The sequence below is a fragment of the Plasmodium gonderi genome, assembly GCF_002157705.1.
Source record: "Plasmodium gonderi DNA, contig: Chr09, whole genome shotgun sequence".
NCBI classification, from domain to species: Eukaryota; Apicomplexa; class Aconoidasida; order Haemosporida; family Plasmodiidae; genus Plasmodium; species Plasmodium gonderi.
The window spans coordinates 856,865-872,156 of record NW_021628934.1 but is presented as its reverse complement, the minus strand read 5'-3'; the positions used below and the strand labels follow the sequence as shown (position 1 = coordinate 872,156).

The 15,292-nt window shown below is 32.3% G+C and overlaps 4 protein-coding genes across 4 annotated transcripts in view; 3 read left to right on the top strand and 1 right to left on the bottom strand.

Moving 5' to 3' along the window:
• Positions 1–3,621, top strand: part of PGO_091810 (tyrosine kinase-like protein) — a gene marked incomplete at both ends in the record, with an annotated part of 4,886 nt that extends 1,265 nt beyond the window's left edge. Inside the window, one exon of the mRNA XM_028687769.1 lies at positions 101–3,621. Within this exon, the coding sequence (XP_028543570.1) occupies positions 101–3,621 (3,521 nt within the window). The remainder of the gene's footprint in view (positions 1–100) is intronic.
• An 807-nt stretch (positions 3,622–4,428) lies between these two features.
• Positions 4,429–5,430, top strand: PGO_091800 (hypothetical protein, conserved; the record flags this gene model as incomplete). Its single annotated transcript, XM_028687768.1, has 2 exons — positions 4,429–4,629; positions 5,167–5,430. 2 exons carry the CDS (start codon positions 4,429–4,431, stop codon positions 5,428–5,430), a joined length of 465 nt encoding a protein of 154 aa, XP_028543569.1.
• Positions 5,431–6,851: 1,421 nt separating this feature from the next.
• Positions 6,852–12,072, top strand: PGO_091790 (liver stage antigen; the record flags this gene model as incomplete). The annotated part of the gene is made up of 3 exons (XM_028687767.1): positions 6,852–6,855; positions 7,135–7,363; positions 7,632–12,072. 3 exons carry the CDS (start codon positions 6,852–6,854, stop codon positions 12,070–12,072), a joined length of 4,674 nt encoding a protein of 1,557 aa, XP_028543568.1.
• Positions 12,073–12,686: 614 nt separating this feature from the next.
• PGO_091780 (palmitoyltransferase) lies at positions 12,687–14,602 on the bottom strand (the record flags this gene model as incomplete). The annotated part of the gene is made up of 6 exons (XM_028687766.1): positions 12,687–12,734; positions 12,930–12,960; positions 13,227–13,285; positions 13,425–13,586; positions 13,828–13,945; positions 14,154–14,602. The coding sequence occupies 6 exons, from the start codon at positions 14,600–14,602 to the stop codon at positions 12,687–12,689; spliced, it is 867 nt and encodes a 288-aa protein (XP_028543567.1).
• Positions 14,603–15,292: the final 690 nt, after the last annotated feature.

Here is a 15,292-nt window from a genome sequence, read left to right as displayed (position 1 = left end):
CTCACCATGTTTTTACATCCCGGTCATGTTTTTGCATTTGCTCACGATTGACTCGTCACGGTGTCATGTCTCCTCCTCTCCACTTCTACCCCACTCACAGGGACCCCTGGGTATGCAGACCCGTACTACATATCGACACACGAAATAAATGAACAGACAGAAATATATTCTTTCGGGGCACTGATCTTAGAAATGCTAGTTTCCAAATCTCCAGCTATTCATGTAGGGAAGAATTATAACTGCATTTACAACACAAATGAAAAATGTCCAATATTTTGTCACAGGAAGAAAAGTGAAAATGATGACAATGTATTCGATTACTTGGTGAATCACATAAATATGAATGATTATAAATCTATTTATTCTATTCTAGATCAGAGTGTTAATTTCCCCGATTTCTTAGTAGAAAAGTTGACAAAATTATCGTTTCTTTGTTTAAATCCAAATATTAAAAATAGGCCTTCATCTAAATTAGTTAATTTAATTTTACTCGAAATACAAAAAGAGAGTGAATGCTTCATTAAAAAGCAGCAGGAATTAACTCAGAAAAAAATCAACTTTTCTAATATGTATTTTGAAGAGTGTGAAAAGGACGACAATTCAGCCAGTGTTATGATGGAAAGTAGTGGAGTTGTAAAGGACAGGGAGAAAAAAAGTAGAAACACAGATTTGTATAAAAAATTGTGTATAAATGAAAAAAAAAAACAAAAAAATAAAAATGAGGAATACGAAAGAAAGGCAAAAAATTATGACAATTATGTCCGTAAAATGGAAGAAATAAATTATGACAACGTCAAACAGCTTTTTCTTAAATTTATGAGATCATTGTTTGGGGGTGGTCAAAACAACAAATTGGACGAAAATACATACAAAGAGTGGGAACAAATTTTGAACAAAGAATTTTATAAAAATTTTTTTAAAACATTCCTTTCCGAATTCTCGCAAAGGAGTCGATATGTCGAAACGACTAATGGCCATGAATGTAACAATGCACAACCCATGTATTACACATGTTTTAAGCACAACACTGTTGGCAATTTGACTAACATAAAGAATGTGTTTTTCGATAATTTACACAAAGATATATTTTTTAAGAGTTATCTGTTCAATTCTTTTTCCTTTAATCTGATGAATTCTCATTTTTTAAGGTTTCTTCATGAGTACTTGAAAAATTCAGCAAACAATACCCCTGCTTCGAATAATTCGGCAAGAGTAAAAGTGGAATCAGTTTATAAATGGTCGCGCAAGGTAGAAATTAACAAGTGGTTTTCAGTAGATAGTTCATTTGGATGTCAACTTGGAAATGATTCGATTAAGCGTTCTCTCCCAAGTGACATGAACAACTGCGTTCCCTTGAAAGATGCCAATTTTTGTGATCCAAATGAACCAAGTAAGACAGGCAAAGTAGCAAATTGTGGATTAAGTAAAACTGCGGATAATGAGGGAATGAAAAGCCCGTTCAACATAAAGAGACATGTCCAAATGACACCCAATGAATTAGATGATAACAGTGCAGATCCATTTGGCAAGGACATTCATGAAAGCAATGAAAGCAGCAAGAACGGAAACAGTAGCAGCATCGGGAACGGCAATAATGGCAGCTGTGGGAAGGGCAACTTTCCGGACATCATGTTGGTAGAAAGTAAAAACTGCAAAATTAGGAATAAAAACGAGAAGGATGATAGTGACATGTTTATGAAACATGTAATGGCTCAGGAATGGTATGCACCAAACAAAAAGCACAATTACTATTCCTCTTCCAGCGTAGACATTTTTAAGAATGGCTCTTGCCACGAATGGGGGAGGAGGGATCACATTGGAATGGCACCCATGAAACAAAGTAGACCTATAACCATAATGCACAGATACAATGGGCAGAAGAAACATAACAACATAGATAACATTAACATAAACAATGTGAATACCAATAAAAATATGTGTTCTGATAATCCTTATCAGAATATGCAAAACAGTACAGATTATGAAAAAGGGAATAAATTTAGACCTATAAATAACCCTGTAAAAGACATAAATTCGCAACATTTATATAGAAATAACGGTTATAACCAAGTACTGAATGAAAAAAATGGATATCCGAATTGTCAGGATGCCATCAGTTTATACAATATTGATCGTGTGCAAAATGAAAATAATGTACAAAACAATTTTAATTCAAATAAGTGGTCATTGAAAAGAAATTGTAGAGATAACACACCTAAAATGGTTTTCAACATCCCACATCATGATCATGTCAAAACAGAAGAACAATGTTTAATCAACAAAAAGAAGGTAATGCGGACTAATGTTTCTATCGATGAGGGAAAGGTGGCCAAGAATTTGGGGTTCTCTAGAGCCAGACCTGTGCCCGTGTGGATTGACATCAATGTTGGGAGCAAAATTGGAACTAATGTAGGAAGTAATATCGGAACTAATGTAGGAAGTATTGTAGGAAGCAATATTGGAAGTAATGTAGAAAGCAATATTGGAAGCAATGTAGAAAGTATTGTAGGAAGCAAAGTTGTAAACAACATCGAAAGCAACGTCGAAAGCAACATCCGGAGCAATCGGAGCTGCAACCCCAACTGTGACATAAGGCTCGATAATGGCACCACTGGTTCTAGCGCGTGGGCGAACCATGGGATGAAAAACGGAAATACCGCAGGAAAAGCAATTATTCGTGGAACAGCAGAAAAAAACACATCTCCACAAAAGAGAGAAATTCAGGAGTGCAATATAATTTACATTTCTAATTTTGCAAACTACATAAATTTCGATAGAAACAGAAACGGAGTCGATTCCAACACATTCGAGTGGTTTCACAAAAATGTATTCGAAATGATCATTGACGAAAATAGAGTTACCTCAGATGTCACTTTTTTAGATATTCTGTACGAGTTTAACATTTTCAGTTTTAAAAAGAATAATATTCCAAGTTATCAGTCATCACATATCCATCCATCACTACAGGAAGAAGAAAAAAATAAATATACTCTAAGTGGGAAATGGTCAAATTGTAGTAGTACAGAAAATAATTTCAGTTCAGTTAATTTACAAAGCAATTTCTTTTTTGAAATAGCAGTTCATTATGATAATATAAAAAAGGCACACACCATTTTTCTATTAAGACCAAATGAGTCTAAAAATGATGTATGCAAAGAAAAAGGAATTGTAACAAAAAAAATATGGGTTTCTGATTATGTTGGGAGAAGAAATGAATTTGTGGAAAAAATTTTAAAAAAATCTATATCAAACATTTTATATGAATGTATAAGTAGAAAACATTGCTTATTTATATTGGAGGTGCAAATGAAACAATTAAGTAAACCCACATCAAGTGATAATAATATAATAAGAGAAGGGTTTTCCTATTACTTTTTTGAGTACAGTCTACGAGTTGTGTGCAATAGTGACAATTGTATTTTTTCAAATAATTATATTCTATATAAAAATAATACCTATTCATATAGCCTACCAAATAATGTATTATCGTTGCTTGTATTTTCTGAGGATAAAATTATGAAGGGAATTTCCCCTAACAAAAACTCACTCTCGACAACACAAAAAATTCACTTCCCTCTTTACCCCTTTTCTGTCAATATAAACATTTATAGTGAAAAGTAGAGAGGTGGGTAATACACTTTTCCTATAACACGTGTGTGACATGTATGTGTGTGTGTTTGTGCATGCATTTGCATTTATGTCACATGCCCAAACTTCTCCATACCAACATTTCTGCATCATATATACAATGAATGGGCCAAGATTGGGTAGAGTGCAAAAATGTCCAAAAACGAACACAGCAAAAAGTGTTGCTTTACTGAAATGCGCTATGTGCAATTTTGAACGAACAACACTTATGCTAAATGTATACATATGTTAAGTTTACACAAAGCTGGTTACCAGAACCACAATGTGAAGTGGAAATAGGAACTTAAAATGGAAAAAAAAAAAAAAAAAAAAAAAAAAAAAAAAAAAAAAATTGATGAGGAAGGGACGAGAAAAGAATGCAAAATAAAGTAATGGCATTTTTAATTAATTATCCCTTTTAATACCCCTTTAACTTTTGTTTCTACACTCACTGGCCTTGTCATATGCCTGGCGCATTAATTTTTTTTTTTTTTTTTTTTTTTTTTTTTTTTGTTATTTTTTATTAATATTCTTTAATTATATATTTTATTTTCCCCTCCTGTTTTAATATAGCTGTATTATTTTTCTTCCCCTTTTTTTCCATAACTTTTTGAATATAATTTTTTTTTTTTTTTTTTTTTTTTTTTTTGTGTGTGTCAATAAAAAAAATTTAAGAAAATTGTTACTCCATTTGATTGTAAAAAAACCTGGAAAAAGATACGAACTGTATGGGTCCCACACCCCTTCGGGTTAATTTTTCCCGCTCTCCCTATTCCATCCCATTTATAGAGTATATATAGCATGTTTACATTTCCATGCTTTCGAGATAAAAAATGGATGAAAGAAAATGGAACCAATATGAAGTACCCCGAGACATTTCTAAATGTGCATTTTCGTCCTGAATTTTTAAGAAATTATGAACATACAGCTAATTTTGAGAAAAAAGCTGAACAAGTCATAAAACAGATTAAATCAGCGTTGTTTCGGCAAGCCATTTATAAGGTGAAAGAAAAAGAAAAAAAAAAGACAAATTAGTTACTCATTGCATATTTTCCAATTCCAACTCTTTGACTGTATCGTTTTTTTTTTTTTTTTTATGAAACGTGTGACGAGTTATATATTTCCTTTTTAGTTGCTACTGTTAATGTTGTGAATTATATACTTGACTTAAACGTGTGCTTAAAATTGAACTTAAACTTTTTGTACATTACATGTCATACTTGAAAAAATGTACATTTTGTAGAAAGAATGCTATAGACAAAAATCAATGGCAAAGAGCTTACTAAACAGTTCCATACATCTCGCACGAATTTGGGATGTTTATCATTTTTATTTGAAAAAAAAAAAAAAAAAAAAAAATTGAATTGCTTAAATGTTCCATGTGTACATGTTTTGTGAGGCTCAGCTTATACATGCTTTCCTATATGTTTGACATGCTTTGTACACGGGTAAACACTGCATAGTATACTGTACTGTAATGTACCTTTTTTTTTTTTTTTTTTTTTTTTTTTCCTCTTTTTGCGTCCTTTTTAATGAAAGATACAAAACATTGAAGTGGTGTCCATGAATGAATGCAAAGAGGACAGGGTTCTAGAAAACATAAAAAAAGTTAAAGGATATGAAGACTTTAAAATATCAAACAGTAAAGTTCTCACTGACGAATTGTGGACCGTGAAAAGATGCGATAAAAAGATTTTTTATTGGGTGCGTTATTATGAACAAGATAAAAATGGATACTCATTATCAATAATGCCAACACAGGTGAAAAATATTTTCTGTTTTTTGAAGTATTATTATTTCTAGGATATGTCAGTTACGAATGACACCATTAATTATATGAATGGGTGGCATTGTGTACTAGTACTAGCATTATTAGCACTCAGCTGGATAGTCTTATTTTAAAAAAGCAAATAAAGAAAACAATTTTTTTTTTTTTTTTTATGTCCTCCAAACTTGTTCGTAGTTATCATGTATTCTCAAGTCATACATAGCATATTTGTTACCCTTATTTTTTTTTTTATTTTATTTTATTATATTTTTATTTTTTTGCTGTCATTTGAGTTAGGAGATTTAGTACATGTGAATGTATACTTTAAGTTTCATTTACTTTTTTATTTTAAACTTAAAGGTATCTATAAATTTTACTTGACATATAAGTATGCATGCATATATATGTAATAAAATAAATAAAATTGAAATAAAAGAAATAATTGAAATAATTGAAATAAATGAAGAAAAAAAAAAAAAAACTATAAAATAATAAAACACAATTATTTATCTTTGTGTGTAAAATTGTATGGTTATTTACCAAAATACAAAAAGGCCATTGGAACACTGGAAAAAGAAAGTGAAAAGAAAAAAAAAAAAAAAAAAAAAAAAAAGTTAGCAAAAGAGCAAAATCGTTTCCTAAGTTGTTGGAACATTTCCACCAAGCAATGTAAAAAAAGAGAAGAATAAAAAAAAAAAAAAAAAAAAAATACAAACATGCAAAATTTTCAAAAGTGAATACAAAATAAATGCAAAAATGTATAAGTATCAATAAGGTAAACTATTTTTCCCGTAGCCTTTTGTTTTTCCATTTTTTGCCTAATGTTAGAAAAAGAAGTACTTGTATATTTTCCACTCTGTGGAATTATAACTCGATAATTAATTTATAGATCAGCATAATGGAACGTTATGTATACGCTTGGTCGACTTCATCGCGTGTTACTCATACATATGTATAGGCCACTACCACTACCTCCACACAGTGTATATATTATTCATATTGATTCATGACCCATATGTATACATATTTATATGTGTATATAAGTTATACAATACATTTACATATTTCGTTTTCATAATTTAGTGCGTGTTGAGAGCTCTAGGTTTTACATGAGTATGATGATATCATTTCATTACATGCCCATCGCGAGGATCTTTAATAAATTTTTAGCATTTGTAACATCCTTTGATTATTCAAAGTCCGTCATCTCTCTATTGCTGTTCATGTCGCTTGTAGGATACCTTTTTGAAAAGATAATATATATATATATATATATATATATATTTTTTTTTTTTTTTTTTTTTTTCGTAATTTTGAATTCCGGAAGAGGAAAAACATTTGACTGGTGGATGAGACAAAGTGTTTCTCCCTATTCTATTCTCTTTTCATTCTGTGGTCATAGAAAAGAAACAACGTTCTAATAAATGCATATCAGGACATAAGAACTACCGCGAAAATGAGTAATACTAAAAAAAAAAAAAAGCATATATATATATATATATATATATACATATATGCATTTTAGCGGAACGATGAAACGTGGGCTGAGTTTTAACATTTTTATCATTTGCAATTTCGATCTTTTGCTTGAATGTCTTTTTTTTTTTTTTTTTTTTTTGAAAAAATAAGCTACATATAAATGCATGCATGAATGAGGCTACATGCATGTGCATACATCTAACATATCCCAAGACAAAGAGACACATGCACCTCTTTCTAATTATCACAAATCATGACAGGTTCATTCTGGAGCTTTATAAAATCCAAAAAGAATGACGACAACGAACCCAAACCAACCGTTGCTCACTTAGGTGAGGAAAACAAATTTTACTTCAACAAAGAGCTGAACAGATGGGTAATAAAGGGTGAAGAAGACAAAGTTGAAAATGAGGAAAAGGTGAATGCGCCTCCCAAAATGAGCAGTTTGCAGAATGTAGGCCAGGGATATCGTTCCCTCATTCAGCAGAAGTAGGATTCCACACATGCATTGCTGGTCGTGTTGGTCATGCTGGTCGCTTCGACCTCATTTGCACGGTCGACTCTTTTGCGTGGTGATCCAGATTTCATGTTGGTCTCGTCTGCATATGCATCGATAAGTACATTCCTCTTGGGTCCACCATTTGTGCAAACATTTCTGATCCTCGTCTAGTTGTTCAGTTTATTTTTCCATTTCTTCATCATCTTCTTCATCTTCGTCTCATTTTATCATTATTTTATTTTTTTTTTTTTTTAACAGCAAAACGAGGAGTGCACGCACGATGTATGCTGAAATACCTGGTTTAAAAACTATCAAGAGGAACAACACAAATGTCCAGGGAGGAATTGTATCACCATACATGATGGAATCAGCAAAAAATGAATTGAGTAGTAACACGACAGATGGAAATAGATCTGAACCATTTGGTTCGAATATATTCATTCCATGCATGAAGAAATCTGAAAATAATAATTTGAGTGCAAAGTCCAATTTAGAGAAAAATGGAAATATCCCTGAAGAATTTGAAGTTAATCCAAAAGTGAAAAGAAATGAAGAAGAAGATATGAACAAGCACACAGCGAGGGTCAATAAATCTTCAGAAATAACATCAAGCGGGTTTAACAGAATAAAGGTTGACAATGATCTTTTGAAAGAGCAAAATGTAAAAGATAAAGCACAGGATAGTATCATGCATAGTTCAGACAATATCATACGCAGTTCAAACAATGTCATGCGCAGTTCAGACAATGTCATGCGCAGTGTAGAGAGTGTGTTCATACCAAAGGTCCCTTCAGAAAATGAATGTATCAGTTTTTCGAGGGAAAATTTTTTCAACTCAAATAAAAGTAACGAAATGGAAGGATGTCCTGTATATGATAAAAACCATGGTCCCAATAGTTTGTCAAATGCATATGTCTCGAATGAACAGGAAAGGAAAAGGATGAGTTTCAACAATTTAGATCAGTCAAATGGAATCAACAATATCTCCAAGGAATTTAGATGTAATGATATGGCTAGCTCGATTAAACGAGAAGACAGAAGTAGCACATTTTGTGGTGACATGGAAGGTTTTAATGAAGCATCTGCAACAAAAGCAGTTTTTCCCTTGAAAACTAAACTACCCATGGTTGGTGACGTTGCTAGCGATGATGGGAGCCCCGTTAAGCGGGCCTATTTAAAAGGGCTCGATCCGAGAGCCACAATTTCCATGAGTATGACTAATGATACTTATAATGCACAGGGGAATGAAAATTGCCTGAAAAAGGAATCATTTTCAAATGTGAACCAAAAGGACAGATGGATGAATATGAAGGAAGATATGAAAAGAATAGAATCATTTCGATCTCCCATTAATTTATATAAAAATAAAGTCATTGTAGAACCTCCTTATAGTTATAGTAGCGAAAGGATAGGAAAAGAACATGAAAGTTTTTATATAAATAAACTGAAGGAAGAAAATCAAAATGGGGTCATTATAAGCGGTGGTGAGGACATAAGTGGAGGAAAGTATTCTGAGAAGGAAAAAGAACTAATCGATTATTTTTTAAGTGCACTGAAAAACAATTTGAATAAAAATGACGAAGATTTTAAGAACAAGTTAAAGTTAGAAGTGCAAAAGGTTCATGAGTTTGTAGAAAAAAGGGAGTTTTTAGAAACCTTGTATCGAAAAATAAATCAATTGAAGGGTGTAGAAGAGAGGGGAATTGCAGGAGAGGGTGCTGAAATGGTCGAAAAATGCAGGAGTACTAAGCAAAAAGGACCAGAGAATGACGTAGACAAAGCAGACGAAGCAGATGCAGATGCGGAGGAAAGAGACGAAGGGGCCGAGATGAAGGAAAGCGAACTAAGCAAAATACTATACATCATAAACATCAAAAATAAGAAGATAAAAGACGAAATAGAAGGATTCAGGAAATCGTTCAATGAATTAAAAAGAGTAAAAAGGAAAAAGGAAGAAATCATTCGCTTATACAAAAATAGAGAAAAGAAAATTTTGCAAGTACTAAAAGATATGGAAGAAAAAGAAAGGAAAAAAAGTGCTACTTTTAAAAAAAAAGAAAAACAATACAAGGAAGAAATACTAGAGAGAGAGAAAAGTTTACAGATGGAAAAAATGAATTATGAAAAACAGTTAGGAAAGATAATTGAGGATCAAGAAGTTTTGTTAAAGAAGAAGGAAGAAGATTTGGAAAAACTCAGAAATCAAGAGTGTTCACTGAAGGAGGAGCTAAAAAAAATGGAATTGGAAGTGGAAAAAAAAATATGCGATTTGAAACATGAATTTGAATCAAGCAAGAAAAAAGAAATGGAAGATTTTTTCAAAAATGAAAAAAGGGAATTGGCAAAAGAGACGATGGAGATGGAAATGAGAGAAGAGTTGTTTGAAAAGGTGAAAGAAAAACTTAGAGAAGAGCTCAAGGAACAAGTCATGGAAGAAGTGAGAAGAGGTGGTGATGATATGAAAAAAGACCAATTGGAAAATCGTGTAAAGGATGAAATAGAAAATGCCAAAAAATTAGCCGAAACCAATTTTAACAGCAAGTTAGAAAAATATAAAGAAAAAATGGAAAAAAATAAAAATGATTTTATAAACAATTTAATTATAGAAAAGAATAACGAAATGGAAATGTTAAGGTGTCAAATGGAAAAAATGAAAAATGAAGAAATTCATCAACTGAAGGAAGAAAATCAAAATCTGTTAAATCAAAATGTTGAGGAGATAAGGAAAAATCTACTGGAGGAGCAAAATAAGCATATTGAAGATGTAAAACGGAATTTAGAATTACAAAAAAGTAAAGAAATAGAGGCTTTGCTCAATGAGATGAATAAAAAGGAAGTTCAGGAAAAAGAAGCACGCGAGAATATGAAAAAAGAATTGATGGATAATAAATGGAGGGACGTTCAGAAGGTGCAAATGGAGCTAGAGGAGAGACATAAGCATGAACTTGTCGAGGCAGAGGAGAGACATAAGCATGAACTTGTCGAGGCAGAGGAGAGACACAAGCATGAACTTGTCGAGGCAGAGGAGAGACATAAGCATGAACTTGCCGAGACAGAGGAGAGACATAAACATGAACTTGCCGAGACAGAGGAGAGACACAAATGTGAGCTGGATCTTGTAGAAGAAAAGAAGAAGAACGAATTGGCACAATTGGAAAAACAGCTGAGTGACGAGCACAAAGATCGGGAACAGACGAAGAAAAAGAATCAGGAAGAAAAAGAGATGGAAGTGAGTCAGCTGACCGGAGAAATAAACAATCTACAACACGAAGTAGAGGAATTACGCACCGAAAGGGATGAATTACGGTTCGAAAAGGAAGTACTAAGCAATGAAAAAAAAGACCTCGAAGTGAACATTACATTGTTAAAGGTGGAAAAGGAAAATGTGGAAAATGAGAACATAAACTTGGAAGAGAATTTAAAAAATAATGAAGATATTTATAAAAAAAATATAAACCTTCTTAATGAACAGAAAACAAAATTAGAGAAAGAAATTCAAGAAATTTTACAAAACCAGAGAAAGGAATCCGAAAAGACGCGAGAAAAATTTGCTGATTTGTTACAAGCAGAAATTAATAGAATAAAAAAAGAATCAGAATATAAAGTGCACAATTATGTAAAACAATACGAAGAAATAAGTGAAGAATATGAAGCGAAGAAAAAAGAATATAATGATTTATTGGAAAAGGCCAATCTCAATAACAAAGATTTAACAAAAAAATATGAAGAAAATATACAAAAAATAAATGAATATGAAGATATGATAAAAATGTTAGAAAATCAAACAGAAGAATTAGTACGAAAGAAAATTGAAGAATTAAATGAAGAATTTGAAAAAAAGAAAGAAATTTTTGATAAAGAAAAAAAAGATCTACAACAAAATTGTGAACATTTAAAACAAAGTAATAAACAAATTAAACAACAATTAGAAAATGAAATAAATTTAACCATAAAAGAAAATGAACAAAATATTGTTAGAATTACAAATACTTATGAGTCTAGGGTTCAAGAAATGGAAAAGCGTTGTGAACAATTAATGTCACAATGTAATGAACTGAAAACGAAGAATGAAGAAATTATGGAAACATTTTCCAAAGAAAAGGAACAAAAAGAAAAAAATCTAGAACATCTCAGTTCTATTAACAGTGAATTGAGTAGTAAAAATAGTCAACTTAATGATAATTTGAATGAAGTGAAGAACGAATTATCTGATTTACAAAACAAATATGAACAAATGTCCAATCAGAAGAATGTTCATCTAAAAAATAAAGAAGAAGAGCAAAAAAAACTAAGGAATAAATTGAGCGAACTTGAAAATATAAATAAAAATTTATTGCAAGTTACTGAAAAGGAGAGAGAATTAAATGTTAAAAATATAAACATTATAAAATCCTTGCAGGAGCAGATAAAGGAGCAAACCAAATTGTATAAGGAATATACAGATGAATTAAAAGATGAAATTAAAAAATTAAAACAACTGGTTCGTACAAATTCAAACAATTCAAATGACGTAAATCATTCCATATTATTAGAGGAAAACAAAAAATTAAAGATGCAAAATGAGGTTATAACCACCAAAAATGAAAGCATGTCTGTCTCTCTAGATAGCCTTACTAAGAGGCTCAGTTTTATAGAGACCGCTCTTCGGGATAAGGATTACGGTGTCGACCTCATCAAACGTGCTGATGAATTGCATTGAAGTGTTGGCTAGTCGGACCTGCAACTGGGGTTGGGGAAGACCTATGGACGCACACGTTGTCTTCCTACGCACGTCTTCTTCCTACACACGTCTTCTTCCTACACACGTCCCATGCTTTTTCTGTTGGATTAAGTTGGATTAAAAATGGTGGGCGTAAGCATAATTCTTTTCGCAGCCCTTTGGTACCTGTTTCCATGAAATTTCTGCATCCCCTTGGCTGTGTTTCCCGATTGATTTATTTTCTGAATCTCTCCTGTCTTTAATATATTACCATACCAGTTTGAGAATCACACGTGTGTACTTCAGTAAGACCCCCTCTCTCCCCCATATCTCTTCCCAAATCTCTCCCCATTCGTTTTATTTTATTTTATATATTTTTATCATATTTAATATAATTTTATCATATTTAATACAATTTTATCTTATTTAATACAATTTTATCTTATTTAATACAATTTTATCTTATTTAATACAATTTTATCTTATTTTTTTGTGCTTTTTCTGTTTTGTATCAGAACGTGCCTCATTACACATATGATCACGTGCACCATTAACATGGTTCTTCTATGTGTGTGTTATGTCGTCTACTTTTTTCACTCGTCATGTTTACCTTCCTAATTTTTTATAGACATGACTCTTTCAATATCTTGGATTTCGATATCCTACAAAACGTTAAATAATTAGTTTACATTTGGCGAAATAGAGTGTGTAAATGTGTGTAGATTCTACTGTAGTGTGCTTAGCACGTACACATAGTTGTCATTGTACTTTATAGAAAAGGTGTAACAAAAACAATGTTGGGAAAAAAAAAAAAAAAAAAGAAAAAAAAAATTTTCTTCATCTTCCGTGAATTTTACCTGATTTTCTCCCTGTGATTTACTCAAACGTCTAGTCGGGTAGGGAGAAAAAAAAAAAAAAAAAAAAAAAAAAAAATGGAAAAATGAGAAGAATTGAAAAGTTGGGAAGAAGTAAAAAAAAAAAAAAAAAAAAAAGCAAGTAAAATAACGGAAATAAAAATAGACAAAAATTAGAATTTTTGGATATGAAAGCCTTTCGATATAGGAAGTTGATAGTACTCATTCAGAGGAAAAAAAAAAGAAAAAAAAAGGGCCCACTTTTATATTTTATTATTTTATTTGATATTTGCACCGTACTTCTTGTCTATAATCATCCATTCGAAGAAGGTTCGGATTCCTGTTTTTTCTTCTTCGGACTGTAAATGGTGATGGTTGTACGTGCGTGCGTGTGTGTGTGTGTGTATGTACGTATGTACGTGTGTATGTATGTGTATACGTGTGCTATAAAATTTGGCCTTGTGTTTGCACGTGGCATGGCTCGTGCTACTTCCTTACATGCGATCGGTTAACGATATACTCATAAGTTGTCATTTTTTTCGAGATGAGAAAAATATGCAGACCGAAAAGTTGTATCACGAGGACGAACACTATTCCATTTAAAATGAAAAGGGAACAGAGGATGAAGTAGAATAGAACTTCATTGTAGGACCCGTAAAACTGAAGGGGGTGCGAAAGCATGGGGAAATTTGGCATGAGGTTGGTAACGTTGAAACACGGTTGGGGTCGTGCTGTCATGTAAATGGAGAAAAGGGTTACAAAAGGAACTCTGCTTCTTCCCTCCTTCACTCTATGTAAACACACAGTTTTTTTTTTTTTTTTTTTTTCTTTTTTCTCAGTAGCAATTTTTGCCTAGTCATTTTTTCAGGCATCCCATTTGGGTGTACTCTCATTTGGTTACATTTTTCCATCTGTCCTTTATCAAGTCATGTTTAATCGAGATGACAAAAAAAACGATACAGAAAAGAAATACAACACAGTTGAAAATAGTTAGTGCGGATAGGAGACCTACGAAATATCTGTGTGTAAAAAAAAAAAAAAAAAAAAAATATTTTTTCAGAAAAAATGTATGGAGAAATCTACACAACTTGTGTGATGGGTGTGCAGTAGATAGAGGTACGTCTCATATGGGCATACATGCAAAGAGATTCGTTCACATGTGAAACCCCGCTTGCATTCTATAGTTACGCCTTTGCACCCCATTACAGCAGTGAGGTGTATATTTACTTGTAATTCTTCTTCCCGATGCAATTGTTCACCCACATGCAGTGATGGTCGAAAACAGAAACACACTTGTTGCAAACCTTACAGTGCTTACTTTGAGGTTCTACAAATCCGCATATATCACATTCATAAAGATTTTTAATGTCTTCCTCATTGATTTTTCCATTAGTATACTTAAATGATAAAGGATCAACTGGGTTTATCGTAGTAACTATGTATGATAGTGCCAGGATGGCACTTATTAAGATTCCAAAGAATGTGTAAAAAATAATAAATATACTACTTGTGTTTAATGCCGATAAGCAAATAATTAATGCTACAATTACTAGAAATATAAGGAATGACATAATTTGAAATATTTGCAGAGGTAGTGTAAATCCATTTTTGCGAACAAACTCATCAGCCTCTTTGGATTTCGTATCATCCCTGAATGCAAATATTCGCTTATTCATAATTAGGAGGCTTGTTCAGTGGGGGGGGGGAGGCGGAGCGAATGTGACTCGGACGGGCGTAAAAAAGTGCAGCAAGAGCGAAAGCAGCGAAAACAGCGAAAATGGCGAAAACAGCGAAAACAGCGAAAACAGCGAAAACGGCGAAAACAGCGAAAACAGCGAAAACGGCGAAAACAGCGAAAACAGCGAAAAGTGTGAGCAAAATAAAATACTTATGCAAAACGTGAAAACAGTCAAAATAATGGAAAACGTAAAAAATGCGAAAAGTGTGGGAAAATAAAATACTCGTGCAAAACGCAAAAATTTGGCATAAAAACCAGGCGTAAAACAAAGAGAAAATTTCCTAAGTACACAATAATCAGGAAGGCAGCAAAAAAAAATCCCCTAAACATATGCACGAACACACATATACACACACAAATATGTACACACACACCAATATACACGCACACAAATATACACATACACCAATATACACACACACCAATATACACACACACAAATATACACACACACAAATATACACACACCAATATACACACACACAAATATACACACACACAAATATACACACACAAATATATACACACAAATATATACGTAAATGTTTCAGCAAAATTTGTCTTATTGCTGTCCCTCCAAATGTTATGTTATCGCCTAGTCCCCTGTTTGACGTCTTTTCTGTTTTAT